General features: G+C 32.1%; 1 protein-coding gene and 2 long non-coding RNA genes across 3 annotated transcripts; 1 reads left to right on the forward strand and 2 right to left on the reverse strand.

The window, feature by feature from the left end:
- Positions 1-686: 686 nt before the first annotated feature.
- LOC148606024 (uncharacterized) lies at positions 687-6,195 on the reverse strand. Its single transcript, XR_015915463.1, has 3 exons — positions 5,921-6,195; positions 3,648-3,735; positions 687-979 (listed from the first exon to the last, which is right to left on the reverse strand). It is a non-coding gene; the product is annotated as an uncharacterized LOC148606024 (long non-coding RNA).
- Positions 6,196-7,280: 1,085 nt separating this feature from the next.
- LOC148606025 (uncharacterized) lies at positions 7,281-16,007 on the reverse strand. The gene is made up of 7 exons (XM_088545035.1): positions 15,867-16,007; positions 12,993-13,080; positions 12,127-12,252; positions 11,102-11,151; positions 9,171-9,322; positions 7,854-7,911; positions 7,281-7,343 (listed from the first exon to the last, which is right to left on the reverse strand). Exons 1-6 carry the CDS (start codon positions 15,949-15,951, stop codon positions 7,870-7,872), a joined length of 543 nt encoding a protein of 180 aa, XP_088401161.1. The 5' UTR covers positions 15,952-16,007; the 3' UTR covers positions 7,281-7,343; positions 7,854-7,869.
- A 215-nt stretch (positions 16,008-16,222) lies between these two features.
- On the forward strand, positions 16,223-19,810 carry LOC148606026 (uncharacterized). Its single transcript, XR_015915128.1, has 2 exons — positions 16,223-16,483; positions 19,263-19,810. It is a non-coding gene; the product is annotated as an uncharacterized LOC148606026 (long non-coding RNA).

Raw genomic sequence — 19,810 nt, forward strand, 5'->3', positions numbered from 1 at the left:
TACAATATTCATTTACTTGGTAGCGTGCCAATTTCCAATATAAACTATAAAACTGACTTAAACTTTAAGGAGAGTTGTTCATAATTATTTTGTATTTAACATTCTAACACTTTAATTTTTCAACAAAGAAAATAGTCCAAATTTAATGATGAAAAATGGCGTAAAATCAAAAAATGTATGTAAATACTTAAAATGACTGTTACTATAAACAGAACAATGTTTGACAAGAATAATTAGTACTTTTGGAAATCTGAACTTACTACCTTCAAAATCCATCATAAATTTTCAGTCAATGCAAAAATGACTTTTGGACAAAAAAAATGAGTTTTTGCTTGGTTTGCTCAAAGACAGCCTCTTTAATGCGTCAACTAAGGAAAAATAATTCAGACTGACACCTACCGTAGCGCAGTAATGTGCGTACGTCATTCGCAACACATCTGAATGTTCCCGTTCTGAAGTAGACAAACAGACATATATTACACTATTTTAAAAAAAATATTATAAGTTATAGATAAGAAATTTAATACGTTTCAAATTTATTTCAATAAATCGTCAGTAAATGCTCTTTATCGTATACAGTCACCTATTATTTCCAATGATACCTCAAAATTAAAAATGTCGCCAATAAGACAAAGTTCAAGTTCATTATCAGGTAGTGACATTGTCAGTTTTGTGTATTTGTTGTTTTTACTGAATTACAGGTAATGGTAATGGTATATCCGTGTTCTACACTCTCTTATATTCTCCTAACGCCTTTTACTTGGAAAGTCTGTACCGAAGTTAAAGTTTGTCATATTCATTTAATGAAAAAGTCTACACCACAACAATATACAAAGACGTTATTAATTTAAATACTTACATCGACACAAAGTTCCACTTTCCTTTTATTCTTAACCTCAAATCTCTAATAATTATGTAAATAAAGTTTGGGGTACTCATAACTGTTATTGTCGGAATATTTAATCTGGTGATGTTGGTGCTGAAAAATCAAATACTTTTCTATAGCTTTATAGCAAATTAGGTTCAAAAGAATTAGATATGTAACATATTTTACCAAAACTCTGGAAACTATTGCAATGATCCTGATTTGGTAAGACTTTTCTGATGGAAAGTTTAGGTTAAACCAGGTCTTAGCGCACATAAACTCTCATTTCGTTCACGGCTAATAGATGCATTTCCTTTTTACAAATTGGTGTACTAAAATTGCATTCTGTTACGTTATTATAAATAACGTTTTGACGTCCTTGGTCTAATCATTGCTTTAAAATAATGGATATCTAGCTTCCTAATCTATCCATGGGTTTCTTACCACGACAAGCTAGAAATGTCAAAAATTTATAAACAAATAATTGAGAAGCATAGTGTTCCTAAACCCTGCCAAGTAATTCTACGTATGACATGTGAAATTCATAATGATATATTTGGTAGAAAATATGTAAAGAAGAATTTTCTTCAAATGAAAATTAGATACAATAGATTTAATAATCCATCAATGGTAAAACTCCTAATACATCTTTGGCAGCATTCTTTCAAAAAAGTTACTTTAATCACTGTTATAAAACTCAAATTGAAAAGGATATCATTACGAAACTGAGCACACAGAGTGCAAAAAAAAAAAAGAAAAAAAAGGAAAATAAATAAATAATAGAAAAAAGAACAAAAACCTTCATACAAACAAACAAAACCAAATAAAAACAAACAAACCTCACTTCCACCCCACCCTCCCAAACAAGTGGCTCCCAGTACCTGAATCGCTTACCTTTTTGTCTTTCAAGAGTATTGAATTAGTCCATTTTCATTTGTTACTTTGTATATATAATTTTAGTTACTTTATGTTCTTCAATGTGTATGTCTGTTTTCCATGTCTGGTCTTTGTCCCTGGATTACATTTGTTTACCGCTATAACCTTGACTCCCTTGAATACTCTTTAAAAAGGAGTTGTTCAACAATTTTTATTCAACAAGACTTTCTTAGGAATATCTTAAGGATCTTTTCAGCGATGCAATTAAAAGTTCCTTTCTATATATTGGCTGAAAACTGTAAAAAGGTCATTTTTCATCTTTCAAGGTAATGACTTTTACAAGGAGTCGCCTGACAACTTTGATCCCTAAAATTTTTTGAAGGCTTATAATAAGGGTAATTCCAGCAATTATACTAAACATAATGGTTTTGGAGATGTAAGCGAAAAACACAGTCTGACCTGTATGTTTTATTTTTGGCAATGGTGACCATGTTCTTAAACGGATCATTAATCCCCACTTCAGTTCTATGCAGAATATCCCAAGAAATATTCATGCAAAGTTTGATTCCAATTGGTGAAGTGGTGTCAGAGGAGAAAAGTTTTAAAAAAAATTGTTAACGACGACGGACGACGGACGACGAAGACGACGGACTCCAAGTGATGGTAATAGCTCACATGGCCTGCGGCCAGGTGAGGAAAAAAAAACAGCGGTATATTTAACATTGCTCTGAAAGAAACGTGAATTAAAAACGAATGAATGAAACAAATAAAAATTTGACAGCATCTTCAAAGACCAACTCAGCATATTTAAAACCCGATTGTGATTCGCAGTAAAATGAAACGTAATTTTTATATTGAAATTAATTAATGAATTCACCTGTATTCAAACTGACTTAAACTCGTCGCTACCTCATTTGGGATCATTTGAATGTTTTTAAAACTTTTTTTCTACTTTCTACCATGTACATAATCTCAAAAAATAATTAAAAAAAAGATATATCTGATAAAATGATCTATTGATGAACTAGGACACTCGATCGAATTTTTATAGGGAAAAAAGAACTTTCTTTGAATAAAGCAAATATTGATAATAAATAATGTTCTTATATATATTAATAACAATAAACTTAATACTAAACTTTCCTGGGATGATTTTACTTCTTTTTTGTTACAAAAAATGTAAGTATCCAAGTTAAGACAGCTACTTTCCCCTTGTCGCCATTATATTGTGTTTTTATCACATTTGGTTGCTCATGTTTGTAACATTGTTTAGGAATTTAAGAAGTAAATCTTTATATAACCTAGATGTAAGACACACATATCAGAGAACATAAAATGATCAAAATAGTACAAAAACAAAAGTAAATTAACCAATTTGACTCCGCTAAAAATTGGAAGCATGGACAAGTTGCACCGGAAGGGTAAGCGTCCTCTGCTTTTCGAGGAACAACCACTGAGTTAATTATCATTTTTTGTATCTTGTATATGTGGCATATCAGGAAGTTGTTATTTTCATACAGTCCCCATATTTTAAAGGGTTGTGGTCACACACGTACTTTAACCTCGTGGCATTTTTTGTGTCTTTTGCAAGTCAGGAATTTCTGGCCTCTGTTTTATTGTTTCAGTTTTACATTCAGTTTATTTTAAGTTAATTGAGTATATGAAGGCAACTGTTTCATTGTAGCTGTACAAAATATTCTTTTTTGACCACCTGCGGCCGGCCCAGTGGTGTAAGGAGTTCCTCGTCGATCATTGAAGACCATTTGGAGCTGACATTGTCATCCCGATATGGTTGTAGTCTCTTTGACGTATCCTATATCCATTATCATTATATTAGTATTGAATTTCATTAATTCGTGAGGATAACGGAAAACAACACATAAATAGCATAATTTATCTTGCTTACATATTGAACTTTGCATTTGAAATCGCAAATGGTCCTATTTTCGTGTTGTTTATGACGCTTGATAAAGTTAATCCTATGATGGACTTCACTGAAATACAGAACATAATGTCAAAACAATAATAAAAAAAAATAATAATAAAGAAAAAACAAAAACAACACGACATTAAAAGTTTGATGCGAACAGACCTAAACAAAGAGATGTTCATGTTTTAATATAAATTAGAGGACTTCAGCCTGTCCACTGAAATATCAATTGTTTATATACAAAATTTAAAGAGTTTGAAGATATTTTTAATTATACTCGGCGTCACATAAATAACATACTGTTAAAATTTGAATAAAAATATTTTCTACGACTTTATTGACACCAACCGTCGTTTAAATTGTCTTAAATGACTTGCTCATTCGTTTAGCCAAACAGCTTCTCAAAAACAAGTCGCTTATAAGCTTAAATCATGCGTAACAAATCCTTACGGGAAAATCCCATACTAATATCCGCCATGTTGGTTTTTACGGGACGATTTGTTTACAAACGAAGTGCGTGAGTTCCCGTCGAACTCCGGTGACAATCGTCTGCTTGATCAACTTCTCGGTATTATACGTTGTTCGCGTAAAATAAATCCGAGATATCCGAAATAACACCGAATTGCATTCTGGGTTCTTCGGTTTTTGGACAAACCATTTAAACGTAAACAACATCTCCTAGCAACCCGATCACTGTAAACATGGCCGACTTTTTACAATGTAAATATTGCCACCTAGAATTAAAATCTGACCGGAATTTAACGATTCAATGTTTAGGGAGAAGCCGTTTGGCTAAACGAATGAGCAAGTCATTTAAGACAATTTAAACGACGGTAGGTGTCAATAAAGTCGTAGAAAATATTTTTATTCAAATTTTAACAGTATGTTATTTATGTGACGCCGACTATAAATGGTTTAATTAAGAATTAAATATTACAAATTATTCAGAAGATAAATACCAACCAATGTGCAGGGTTATGAATTTGGTCGTCGAGAAATAAAATCAGGAATTTCGTTTCTTTTAATCTGTTAATCTTTATCTCAAATTCTTTGTAGTAGATGCGTTGTATCAAATCCCCAAAATTATGATTGTTTAAAGATAATACGTCATCCATATAAAGAAAACTGAGATTAAAGGATCAAGCTAAACGATATTCTTTCTTTCAGATCAGTCAGCCTCATAAGAGTAAAGGAAAAGGTCAGAAAGTAAAGGAGCACACTTTTTTCCCATTGGAATGCCGACCGCTTGTTGAAAAAACACGTTCACCACACTGAACAAATATGTTGTCGATTAAAAATTCCAGTTAAAAGTTTTGTAAACATCTTCCTCTGTATATTTGGAAGATGATTTAGAATTATTTCTTAGTATAAGGAATCTCTACCAAGAACTATATATTTGTATCTAAGTGTAACATCTTTTTCGGAAAAACAAAGATGTAACTGAGTATAGGTAATAGAAGTATACAGTGTTAAAAAAATCATAGGGTTTAATGTCATTATATTCAGATAATGGTCTTGAACTGATTGTGTCCAAAAGATCTTTCGAATTTTTCATGATCCACATTGAATTAATACCACTACAGGAGTAACAAGTATTGTGGTAGGAATGTAGACCTTCCTTGACAGTTGTCAGTATAGAAGTTAAAAGTTTTGAAAGAGGTTTGATGGTACATTTTGCAGATCCAGCTATGAATCGTTGTTTGTATGGATTCTTGTTGAGTTTATGAATCCAGTACATAGACGGAAAATCACAATCATCGTCCTTTGTAGAGAGACCAAAAGAGGATAGCACAGATTTATGGTTTTCTTTGGAGAGTGTGGTAGCAGTATAGGTCTTATTTTCTACGTCTAACTCTGATAATAAGCATTGGATTTAAAATGTTTTGCAGACAAAAACAATGTTGTTTTGGGCTTTGTCTGCTGGTACGACAACACATTTTTCATGTATTGTAGACAATGTTTTTGCTACATCGGGGTCTTTGAAAACCGAAGTGCCATATTAAAGAGATAAAAAGCAACTATTTTAACTTTTGTTTGCAAAACGTGAGAAAACAAACATACCAATTATATAACGACTCAAGCGCAAGTAGGAATTTCCTTATACATGTAGAAATAGATCTGTGCAAGAAATCATGTTATAACTAGAGTAGAGAAAATCACAAATATCCCACAGATAATGAACAGTCTGTTATTCCAAAAGAAATTACTTTTATTGGGTCAGATATTCATATTCATTAAAACATCCTTACCATTATCATCTCCATTTCCAGTTAAAGTAAGAGATATTGAAATAATAAGATATAGTCCTAACAGGAAACACTTGATAAAAAAACATGATATATGTTAATATAGCCACTTGTAATATGAAATCGTGGTTTGAATGTTGCCTTTTAAAAGAATAAAAGCATGCACACGGTGTTAAAATTCGTTGCCTTTACATAATCCTATATATAGATTCTGTTTTTTTTATAGTTTTTCCAGTACATATTTCTGACGATTTATCAATGATGCAACAACAAGCTGCCCTACTTTTAATTTTTATATTTGCTTGAAAGGTAAGTATTTATTATGTAATGCTTAAGCTTTTAGAAATATTTCTACCTAAGCAGCTGCTGCCATTTTTTTTTTATTTTTGTATCATTTTTAGAGGTTGTATTTCTTGAACAATTCAATATTCATTTTTTACTTTCTTGGCATAAATAATGATTTCAGTATCAGATTACACCAGATATATGAATCATAACATATTACATAATTGTAAATGATGTAAATGATGTAAATGTAAAAGTTGTCACTACAGAAATTGTATGGTTGTCATCTTGAATGGTGGCTCGTTCCGGAGTATCCATCTGCACCAAGAAAACTGATTTGTTCAATGTGTCATAGTTTTTTTCCTCTTTCGTTTATTCTGGACATTACTTTTTATGAGCAAGTCGGCGGGTGTTTCTACAGAGGACGCTTACCCAACCGGTAAACCCAGTTTTTGGTGGAGTCCGAGTTGCTCATTTACTTTTGTTACTTTTTAAATGTTACTTTAGTTACTTCATGTTTTGGTTTTGTGTTGTGTTTGTCTGTTTTCAATGTCAGGTCTTTGTCCCTGGATTATTTCTATTGATTTCCGCTGAAATATTTGCTCGAAGTACTTCGTTGCAATGTACCGTTCTTCTAATTCATGTCATCGTAATAAGAGATGGGCAACCTCAATCACTTAGATGTAATTTTGCAATTTGACTTTGTCCATTTTTGCGATTAGCACATATTTATTCCGTTTGTCATAACTCTGTTTGGTTGCAATTTGATTGTCATGTAATATCCAAAAAGCAGGGTTTCGAGAAGAGGTGATTGCACGAGACACTTTTCTCACAAGTACATGCACAACAATATCATACCAACAAACTTTTTTCGTTTTTTTTTTAATAATGTACGTGTAGTATCTTCTGTGTGTTTGTCATAACTCGCCTCTCAACTTTGATTGTATGATCGTAGGCATACTAAGAGATGTCGATATCATTTAAACAAACTGTGCAATTTTTATTACTTTATTGCACGGAGGTATTTTTCAAAATATCACAATTAATACTAACAAGAAGATAGAAATAAACAAGATAATTCGGTAAATAACTTTATTGTGACTGGGCACCAAATGTGAGTAACTCTCAGGCTTTTCTGAAACTAAACAACAAATGAAATAAGGACAAACATATATTGCATTCGACAAAACCTCGCTTTTTGTGATTGGTTTAGTTCTGACTTAAATATAGTTTTTCCTTGTTGAAAGGTAAATAAAACTGATTTGTACACATAACTCATGGATAATGTATTTCTTGAACAACTGGTATCGTGTTGGCACATACGCTGCCGTTATAAATGCTCTCGTGGTTTCTGCATTTAATTGCAAATTTCAAAGCATTACATTTACAGCTAAAACTTTTAGTTGTTTTTGTTTAACATTTTGTACAACCAAAATGGAGGGCTTAGGGTGTGGGAATGTAAGCCACATTTTATTATATGACCATTGATCAATCACCAACGCTTTAAATCAATACGATTTAATCTGAACATAGTGCTACATTTCTATATCTTATTGAGAAATGATATAATTGAAATTTGAAGCCTTACTTATAAAAAACTGATATATGACAGCACATTTCTTATAGTTGAACTAACATTTCTTAAACTCACGTTTGAATAGTCAACTTTAAAGTGTCCCATTGAGCAATATCCGTAATCGTCGACACAACTAGAACAACAATACATATAGGATTTCAATTGCAACAGAAAATAAATCTGTAAAAACAAATTTAACTTATAACTATGGTGACATGTGAAGTTCAAGGAAGTTGTAAATACTCCTTTGATGTAAAGTATACCATATTTGAAATTTGATATAGCAAGATGCAATAATAATAAAATGAATAGCAATATCAAGGAAACGAACAATGGTACATCTATGGACAAAACACCTAGCCAAGAAACAACATTCAAAGTCACAGACAGTTCATTGGTAGTTCTATCAAAACATAAGTCAAACTAGAGACTCCAAGGAATCGGCAACTTTGCCCTTTAAGGGTAATAACTCTAACAAGGAGTCGTCTAACAACTTTCATCCATGGAGTCGTTAGTAGGCCTAATCATGAAAATCATTTATCTTGAAATTTTTTTCTTTGTCTTTTACAGTTTTTAAGTCATTTATCATTTTTCATTTTCGATATTTGTTTTGCAATTTTAGATGATGCAAAGCAAGTTTTTTGTGTGGAAAAAAAAAACCGAACAACTCTGGTTTCTATAAATGTGCAGATGCTAAGTGGTGAAGTAAGACCTTACACCCAGATTAAATATTTTTCGAAATTTGTTGCGACATGCCGCCTACACAAGTATGAAAACATTTGCAACCGCCGATAAATTACTCTCTTTAGGGAAGCAGAAAAAGGAAATGCGTAAAGTATATGTCAGTTTTACAGTATACAGGTGTGTTTTAGTATTTTATTAAAATAAATAAATGACAAAACACTAAAAAAAAGCAAACAAAAATCTAAATCATATCAATATTGCATGTTTCGATATGGTGTTTCAAGTAGTGGCCTTTCATCAACAGCATTATTATCCAACAATAAGGAAGTTTGATATCCAAAATATATAAAATAAGTTTAGTTAGTCAATCCAATAGAAATTCTATAAAACTTTAAACTTGGTTTTGGTTATTATCATGTTTAAACCTTCGGAATTCGTTCAGACTTTCCTTTACCAACAACATATGCTAATTTGTAATTCTGTGAATACTTTCATTACAAAATGTTTTCAAGATCTATTTGTGGGGAAGTCACAAATAAGTCATAATGGTCTAGCATTTCACTAAGTACATTAAGTATCACCTATAATTTTTGATCCACTTCCCTTGAAATATTAAAACAGACAGACAACTTACTTTTCAACTTTTTCCGTCATGCTCAACTTTCTGGAGGTTTGTTAACAATTATAAAACAAATTAATCCTACAAACCTCTTTCCGTATCTGACCTTTTAACTCTCTGAGAAAACTAGGCATACGACGAGTCACACCACGGGTAGAAGCACCAGATTTATTAGGTGTAAAGGTACATGTCAAAAATTGAAACCATACAGAACATGTTGTAATCTCCTTCGTTTTTATTCCTAAGTAGAGAAATAACCATGATGTATACACATTGCAAACTTCAGTACTTTGGAAATTCAAGAAAACAATAACATACAAGATTATACTGAAATAAAACATATCGAAATGGTAAGCCAAATTCATCACAGTAAGGTCATGCAAAAATGTCAAAGGCGCTAAAAATTGTAGCTACAAAGTTTATGACGAACCACGGAGCCTCCATATTTTGATTGTTTGGAACTTTATGTAATGGCAAAGTTCGGTTAATAATCTGTCTTATATAGTTCAAATAAGGGTAACAACAAAAAATACGGAATACTAATTCGATTCATGATCGAGTCAAGTAAAAATAATCTGGGAAAATATCGATATTACAGTTTGCTGGTACCACAATGGTGCTGACTTGGTACAGGCATTTCAAACGAAATGGTGATGAAATCTAGGTTTTAAAGTGGTTAAATCTCCCTCTTCCATTGCAGCGAGAATATACCAGTGGTGATTAAACAAATGACTCATAACTAAAACATTATTTGGTTAAAGACCTTTTGAGACACATTTCCTGATTCAGGATTCTTGTCAGATAAATTGGAATTCAGGGCTGGACATTTGGCTCATCACCAGTGGTTTTAAATACATAAATTACCAATCATTAATGGGTATCGGATATTTCGGCATTCTGTAAATGTGTTTCAAGAACCAGTCCGTAATTATCAGCAACATTAGAATCACGTACTTAGGATCATCAGGATACAGAGAAATATATATAAAATAAGTAAGCAAAACCCAAAACAAAGTATTAATTTTCTTAAACAAATTAAAATCTATTGGCTTTTGTATCTTATGTGTATTCTTATAATAATAAATTACATCTGGTTGAAATTGACAGTGACGTTAAAGGAAAACAATTTACCAAACTATACAACAAACGCGTATAATTTTCATTCGGTATTGTCAACTTTCCTTTCATCTGTGGCAACTTCGCTTCAGCACCTGCGTATGGAGTTTAAGTATCACAACTCATACGCTATGCCTGAGTTTGCGGTAACTGCGAAGACTTTTTATACCACACTAGAATTTTTTCAATAAAGTTACAGAAACAGGGTTTTGTTGCCACAAGATTGACGTCACCTCAAAACGTTCTTTGGATATCATCATGAACTCGTGGATCACTTGGTCATTTTATGTTTTTTGTGTGTGTCGGTTTTTCCCTCACTGGTCTTGGTTTCTGGGTTACATTCTTTTAATTCTCGCTAGATTCTTAGTTCCCTTTATTTCTCTTTCAAAGGTGAAATATCTAAACCCCCTCATTTAAATTGAATCATTGGAATGAAATAATACACATTATAATCAAGATTAATTAGAGTGATACTTTACATACACATTTACGAGAATTGAATAATTATATACGGTTTGACGAAGAGGTGATCGGATAACTATTGTGGAGCTAATTTTGCTAGAGCCTTCAGAAGGACTGGCTCGTAAAAATTTAAGTTGTACTTTCATAACATATGTATTGTCGGCACTTCTGACATATTATCCGAGAAGTAAGAACCTCATGTATACCGATTTCAAACAAAGTAAAATAGAGAAATATCAATTCGATTAAATTCTCATTGCCACAAAGAATGCCTTTTCCCCGTCAAAATTGGACTACTTGTAAGTTCATTTATTAAATTCATTTTGCACTGAAGAATAACAAAAGATTCAATGCAAAATGCGAAGCAATTGTTTCATTCCCTCTCCTTAACATACCATAAGACTTAACCTTGAATTTAAAAAAAAAATTACATCATACTCACCATAGCGCAAAAATACATCCACTCCTGCATCACATCTAAATTTTCCTGTACTAAAAGACAAAAGCAAACAAAAATGAAATACATCCTTAAGAAGTTGGTTATATTTTTATTAGGTTCGCTACATTGTGTATGTAGATCATCTCTTTTTCACGTGTAAATGGTTAGGCCATATATTTGGATTTTGGTGTATTTGAATAAACCACCGCTGACGGTAGTTTTTTCTCGATTTTAAATACACTACTAAACAGTTCGTTGTGTAGGTATTCACAACAGAGGGGTTAATACAGGTATTCACAACAGAGGGGTTAATACAGGTATTCACAACAGAGGGTTTAATACAGGTATTCACAACAGAGGGGTTAATACAGGTATTCACAACAGAGGGGTTAATACAGGTATTCACAACAGAGGGGTTAATACAGGTATTCACAACAGAGGGTTTAATACAGGTATTCACAACAGAGGGGTTAATACAGGTATTCACAACAGAGGGTTTAATACAGGTATTCACAACAGAGGGGTTAATACCAATTAGGAACGGCAGGTATTCACAACAGAGGGGTTAATACCAATTAGGAACGGCAGGTATTCACAACAGAGGGGTTAATACCAATTAGGAAAGGCAGGTATTCACAACAGAGGGGTTAATACCAATTAGGAACGGCAGGTATTCACAACAGAGGGGTTAATACCAATTAGGAACGGCATGTATTCACAACAGAGGGGTTAATACCAATTAGGAACGGCGACAGTTTCGGGGGTATTCACAACAGAGGGGTTAATACCAATTAGGAACGGCGACAGTTTCGGGGGTATTCACAACAGAGGGGTTAATACCAATTAGGAACGGCGACAGTTTCCATTCGTTTTATTCAATATCAAACAATCCACTAGTATGATACAAAATTTGCCCATTTATGCTAAAATCGTGCATTAGAGTACTGAAATACAAAATTATCTCCTACAAAAAGATGCAACACTTGGATAAACCACGGCGACTCCCTTATAAAACTTACGATACATACGTGTATGAATCTCTCCATGTTCCCTTTACTTCAAATCTGAGTCCTATGATCTCGATGTAAATGAAAAAGGAAGTCATCGAAACCGTTATCGTTACGGACGGAACATTTGTAGGGACTAGGCTGGTGCTGAAAAACGTAAGCGTCATATTTTTATAGCAACGAAATCATGAATGTAATATTTTGTATTTGTATTATCAAACACTTTTTTATCTGATATTTAATTGTAGTTACAGTTGACTCAATAGTCACGACATACGAAAAAGACGGTTAGAAAGAATATTCTGAAGTCTCCGATGTACTGAAACTTTTATTTATTGATCAGGGTCGAACCCGAGGCAGTTAATGATTTTATGCCGCTGTTTGTGTTGCAAGAAATGTGCACACATATAGTTCTTTCTTGCAAAACATTTGAAATAATTCAAGCCAATAAATAATTTAAACCACCAACCTGACTGATCAAACAAATGTAAGTTAATAATAAATTGGGAACAGTTGAAAACCAAAATCTAATCACAGTTTCAAAAATGACGAATTATTCGTATGGGTTTTGATGGCCTCGTGATAATATTACCCATTTTTCTTTCACGTTTTTTACATATGATTTGTGTTATTGTTATATTATAAAGACAAAACCGTTACTGTTTTTCAATACCTCTACGTTACATTAACAACAAAGGGTAAACAAGAACAAATGTAAGCCAGGATCAAAGCTCCAGAATGGCCAAACAGGCTCACACAATAAAGGACATTGAATAACCAAAATAATGCAACAAAAGCAATTTAGCAACTCGGACTCCACTAAATGGGGAGCAGTGACCAAGTGCACCGGTTGTGTAGGACGTTAAAAAATTATAAACGTTACTTACATAGTGTATTCCACTGGTAAAATTATAAACGAACCGATCTGTGCACTGCGTAATGAAACTGATAAAGCTTTAGCTACTTTTGACTTGACTGAAATATATACAAGTAAACAAATCGTGAAAAACCATAAAAAAATTTAGATGCAAAAATAGAATTGTCCCTGATGCTTTCTTGTCTAAAGATTACATTCAGTATGTCTGCTTATGGATTGTATGATTGTCGCCGCCAAAGAATATAATACATATTTATAGTTTAGCATCATAGTTATCAGAGAGTGAATAAACAAGAATAACATACTGTAGTTAAAGAGTGTTCGATGAGATCTATTATTTCCTGCTAACAAAATTCATTTCAAAAAGCCGTAAATCAAAGCAGGTTTTTATATTGGCACATATTGATAATTATCAGTATCATATGACGTATATGTTATCATGAAAAGAATATATCAAAAACTATGTTTGTTGAATGCTTATGTATGGAGTAACAATAATAGTTCACCACATGCCCTACAGCAACTGAAGATGAAAGTGCTATAAATATCAAATATGAACTTTTTATAATGTCACAAATTTGGTTTGTACCAACATGTCCTTAACACCTTGACACATTTGTGATATGTGTGTATAAAGGACACGGGCTAACTGAATACGTGTAGCCGAAATAAAAATAGTTATTGACAAAGTTACTTTTAATTTAAATGTAAAATTGGTTTAGCTTGATTGAACAACATTGTTTCTGTCGTTATGTTTTAAAGTGTCATAGATCAAACATTATTTTCTGCACTTTTCCTTATACGGAAACTTTGGCCCTAGTATAACATGTATAACGGTAATGAATTGCATAGATACTAAGTTTTATTGTACAATCGAAAAGTTTAGAAAGTGGAGCACTAGTCTAGTTGATACAGACGATTAGCTCATCTCCTGAATCTATAACTAATTTTCTGTTCATCAATGTCTTTGGTAGATTCAATATGTTCTATATTTCAAATTTACTAAGCTTACCCACCCAACGCTATTAAATCACAACTTTACTATACAATTTTTGCAGTCCTCGTTAAATCTAAGGCTATTTGGGAAACTGATCTCTTTTACAGAAAAAAAAAAAACATTACATTTAATAGTTAGGAGGATTGTACCTTGGCAGTTTATTATGCGTTTCTCGTTAAACATTTGATTAATATATGTAGCGACTTAGGTGGATTCTTCGCTGTATTTAAACGCACTTTCGATTGAAGTAGTAGTGTTGTTTATCATTAGATTTGAATTAAATTCTTCATTTGTCATTACTTTTCATAGACCCCGATGTAGCAATACCATTGTCTACTATACATGACAAATATATTGTCGTACCAGCAGACAAAGCCCAGAACAACAATGTTTTTGTCTGCTTAATGTTTTACATCCAATGCTTATTATCAGAGGTAGACGTAGAAAATAATAGCAGTGATAAGACCTATACTGCTACCACACTCTTAAAAGAAGAGATTGTGGAAAACCATAAATCTGTGTAATCCTCTATTGGTCTCTTTACCAAGGAAGATGATTGTGATTTACTATCTATGTACTGGATTCTTAAACTCCGCAAGAATAATAACGTTACATATCTAGATCTGAAAAATGTAGTACCAAACCTCTTTGTAAACTTTTAACTTCTATACTCACAACTGTCAAAAAGGGCTTGCAATCCTATCACAACACTTGTTACTCCCGTTGTGGTATTATTTCAATGCGGATCTTGAAAAATTTAAAGATCTCTTGATGAAAATCAGTTAAAAACTAGTATCAGAATATAATAGCATTAAAACCTATGATTTTTTAACACTGTATACTTGTATTCCCCATACTCAGTTAAAATCCCGACTTAAAAACATCATACATTGTTGTTTTTCCCCCAAAAAAATATAGTATACCGAGATACAAATATATAGTTCTTAGTAGAGATTCCTCATACTTTGTAAAAAATAATTCCAAATCATCTTCCAAATATACAGAAGGAGATGTTTACAAAATGCTGGAATTTTTAATCGACGACGTATTTGTCCAGTGTGGTGGACGCATTTTTCAACAAACGGTCGGCAGTCCAATGGGAACAAATTTTACTCCTCTACTTGCTGACCTAGTCCTTCACTCTTATGAAGCTGACTTTATAGTTGATCTGATCCGAAAGAAAAAATGTCGTTTATAAGATCCTTTAATCTCAGTTTCCGTTATTGGATGACGTATTATCTTTAAACAATCCTAATTTTGGGTATTTGATACATCGCATCTACTACAAAGAACTTGAGATAAAGAATACTACAGACACTATGAGGTCAGCCTCATATCTTGACCTTCACTTAGAAATCGATGGTAAAGGAAAACTATCGACCAAACTTTTCGACAAACTTGATGACTTTTCATTCAGAATTGTCAACTTCCCTCTCAGCAACTCGGCGGGTGTTTCTAGAAAAGCAGAGGACGCTTACCTTACCGGTGCACCTGGTCCATGCTCCCAGTTTTAGTGGCGTCCGACCGAATTGCACATTTGCTTTAGTTACTTTGTTTGTATGACTTTAGTTACTTTATGTTCTTTGTTGTGTATGTCTGTTTTCCTTATCTGGACTTTGTCCCTGGACTACATTCTTTTAATTACCTTGGTTCCCTTGATTACTCTTTCATAAGTATCATTCTCTGCTGGAGCCATGTAATCGGTGAGGCAGAAAATATAACTATAACATTTTCAAATTAATATAAGGAATGGGTGAAAATTATGTTTTCTGCAAACTAAGAAAACAATGGAAAAGCGTTTGTTTCTTAAAGATAAACAATCATAAAAAAAAACTTGATAAATATAATTAATCCCAATCAACTCATTAAAAAACAAATAGTTCCTACCTTCATCATCTCCATTTTCAGTTAAAGCTTTGGGAATATAAATGATAAGAAATAAACCCAACAAAAACAATTTTATAGGAAACATAATTATAGGTCCTGCTTTGCTAATTTTATTGTGACAACGATTCTTATATACAGAGGAAAACGTGAGCACTTTGTGTCATATATTTCATTAATTCATGTATTATCGCCATTACCTCAGTCATTGACAATGTATTTTTTGGATAATCTGGTAATCAACTTTATTGTATTAACATTTAGGTGCACGTTTACACATTTTGTGTTACATTTCCTGATAAATAAATAAATATATCGTTCATTGTTTTGTTCTTGAATAATTTTGTCCGAACCAGCTGCTACAATTGATTTTTAGTATCATTTATTAGGACTTTCTTAATAATTACATGATGTAACGACTGAGGATCTGGAAATGTTTTATGAACATATTTTTACTTAAATGATGATTCTGTTTGCAAAAGATTATAAAAATAGCTCACAAATTGAAATCCTCTTACTCTGATAACCAGATATCTTTTGTGCAAAATTATTTAATCTTAACATTTGTGCGTATGTGTATATAGAGTAGAGTTTTATCAGGAGTACATTTACAAATACTGGTAAGGCATGTTATTTTTTTTTATTTCGGTAATTAACATTAAAATCTGATTTTATCCTAAATGTAAACAGAAAATTAGTTATATGAATTGATTCATGATAAGTAGGTAAATCATATTTTCGGTCATCCTGCAAATCCAGCAATTTTTGTAGGATAAAACGTAAAACTACTTTCCACGAACTAATTTTAAAGAATCATTTATAAAAGCCACTTCCATGAGAGAAAATTGGCGGTAATTATACCTGCAGTATAATTAAAAAAAAACATCGCAAAAATTTACGTTCAGTTATCTCCAAATCAATATTAACTACCCATGCTTATTTTACATTTCAAAATATGTTCAACAACCATTATCTATGAGCAAAAATAGAAAAAATCTATAGCCAACGAACTTGATATCAAAAAAGGACAAAACGCATTGTTATACATTTGAAAAATTAATTGTCTGAAATTTAATTATACAACATAATTTGATATAAAGGAATTTTATATTATGTGTTTCAACATAAACCTAGAAGACCTTAGAGACCGGACTGGGGGTATAAATAGAGGACAATGAAAAATATAAGGTATTCTTGGCTGCTTTTAAATTCAGAGATTTTTTTAAAACCTCACTTTATTTCATTAGTATTACAACATCTACACTTTGCAATATATTTAGACTTAAGAAGTTCATAAGTGTTAGATAAATTGAATCTGAGAATACTGAAGTGCAGATAATTTCAAAATTTGAATTTTCCAGACTGACAGATGGGGAGGATCTAAATCAGCTGATCTTTATTATTGTTTATATGCAACATGTGCTTGGCTGATACAAAAATGGTTGCTTACTTTAATGTCTCTTAGAATCTTACTATTTCCATCATTCCAAAGCAGTTCATCACTAAATATAGTTTTTGATTATTATTTTTTCACAGATTTCACATGTGCGTATTTTTACGCTTTAAATTTTTATTGATGAAATTCTATTTTGATTGCTAAGTTGAAGATATTAAGCAATAAGTTTACCACTGACACTAAAAAAAAAAAAAAAAAAAACCAAAAACAAAAAAACAGAGAATTAATCCCATGTATGACCCATGTATTTCTTATTATTTTGATTTGGAAACCCCTGTCTCACTAAATTTAATACACACTTGGGCATTAAATCCCTTCTATGGAACACTAATTTATGTCTTGGCCTATCCCTTTTTAGAGCCTTTTTTCTGGGCTCATCTGGGATCATTCCAAACGCGCATGTGAAAAAGATTTTCAGCCTGCAGCACAAAAACTACTAATTGGAGTAATTCTTAATTCAACAATATACAAGAATGTTAAATATTATATACTTGGATGTGACACATTCTACGTTGAAAGTTTCAATAACGTATCAAATATATATCAAAACAAAAGAATTTCATTTGGCGACAGTCAATACAACACAAGAGCAAACCTAAGTGTGCTACATTGGAATGAAAATGTTGATAGAGACTACACTTCAGTATTCCAACAACAGAACTACAGGGCTCCTAGATCCAGGAAAGGACAAAAAGAACTATAAAAAAGCTTCTTACAAATTCTGTGACAATATTTGGTCCATATTTCTTAGGAGCATTTACTTGAAAAGACAACTCTTAAATTAACTCCTGTGGATTCACTAGTTTCTCATGAAAAATGACTTGATTACTATATCTCTTATTTTGTTGACTGTCACAAATTTCAATCACAAGTTACATGTATAATTTTTTTTTTATATGGATTCAATTTGGTCTTATAAAAAGGTAAGAATTTTGCTGCCATGTGTTGTTATTGTTATCAGCTGTTGTGTTTAAAAATAAAACAATGATAGATTTAGCTCAACCCATTTCCATTAGAGCTGAATTGTTTACCTCCTGGTAAATTTGATAGGTCAAGTCCGGACTTTAACATGGTTCAGGGTTTAAATTTATATATTTATGTGAGATGAGGACGTAAATGGAACAAATTAAAAGCAAAATAGTTTTCACAAGTTAAGTTTGCTTTTACGAACTATGTTTTCCTCTTTTTACTACCACTACCAAAGAAGTATCGTGTTTAGACGCTTTGGTATTTATGTCGATCTTTTCATAGTTTGACCCTTGTAGATGATTTTAAATTGACGATAGTTTTTTTTTTATCTTTGAATGATGTTAACAACCACATTAGTTTAAGTGATGTTTCAACATAATTTGTCATTGTCTTAAGTACTCTGGTAAACCAACAACTAATTTACGACATTGTGAGCCTGATATTCAAATACCATTTGCTTTAAATTAAAATACCGAGGAAGAGTAATCAAGGGAACCTTAATTCTATCAATATAAAAAATCTTCATCTTTATGAAGAACTACAAAATAACAAAAATGTCTATATTTTTTGTACCGATTTTGACGTCACAAAGGAGCACCTATAATAAACAAACAGAGAGTCATGTTTGCATTTACAGACATTACACTTCAATAATCGACGAGTCATACATGATACCAGTAAAACAATACTCTATGTTTGGGTGAGTAGTATCTTATTTTTTTGGGGTATAAGACAGTTGTAACTATGTGCGGGACCGGCTGGGCCAGTGTTCATTCATCACTGACTTACTAACATGCATCGAGCAACTGTCAACACACATTAAAAAATCATCACCTACCGCACTTACTGAAATGTGTATTAAAATGATAGAATATGTATATAACAGACAGATTGCAAATTGGTAAATTGATACTAAAAACATGGCTTTTTAAATGACTGACCAGTAATTTTATTGCAATTTATTGTCTTTCCAGAGTCGACATTTCCCCAACTTCAAGCTTCAAAACAATGGACAGTTACCTTTACTTGTGGATGATATTTCTGTCTATTTATAATAGTGACAGTAATGAATCACATGTATGGAACATTACTGAACTTCAACAGTTTTCAACTGAGAAAGACAAGACATTTTTGTTTGTGAATAAATATTTCCTTTAATTTTGATACAGGGATCAATTTGGATTTCAAGAACTGTTTGGAAAGTTAAAATAAGGAAGTATTTACTTGCCATAATTCATATGTACATTATACATATTCTTTGATTTCGTATGTGAAATGTGAAATACAAGATCACGTAGCCATGTGTTCCATGTATTGTTCAATTGAAGAAAAAGTTGGGTGCCAAATTGTGTTTAAACTGCATTCTAATTACTAGATGGAGGTACTAATGGAATATTATCCTATACGATAGGTAAAGTGATCAATGTGATTAACATAACTTTCTCCAATTGTAACGCTTATTGTTCTGTATACATTATCATTTTATTGTGACAAAGATTCTTATATAAAGAAGAAAACGTGA

This window comes from Perna viridis, chromosome 9 (genome assembly GCF_037379345.1).
Source record: "Perna viridis isolate PV_CMFRI_1.1 ecotype Kerala chromosome 9, ASM3737934v1, whole genome shotgun sequence".
In the NCBI taxonomy this organism is placed as follows: Eukaryota; Metazoa; Mollusca; class Bivalvia; order Mytilida; family Mytilidae; genus Perna; species Perna viridis.

Bases quoted from the DNA above. Each gene is read 5' to 3' on its own strand.
- LOC148606025 (XM_088545035.1), bottom strand. From the start codon at position 15,951: ATGTTTCCTATAAAATTGTTTTTGTTGGGTTTATTTCTTATCATTTAT. The intron at 13,081-15,866 runs GTAGGAACTATT...TATATATTTCAG, and splicing joins TGAAAATGGAGATGATGAAG to TCAAGTCAAAAGTAGCTAAA. The intron at 11,152-12,126 runs GTATGTATCGTA...TTTGTCTTTTAG, and splicing joins ACATGGAGAGATTCATACAC to TACAGGAAAATTTAGATGTG.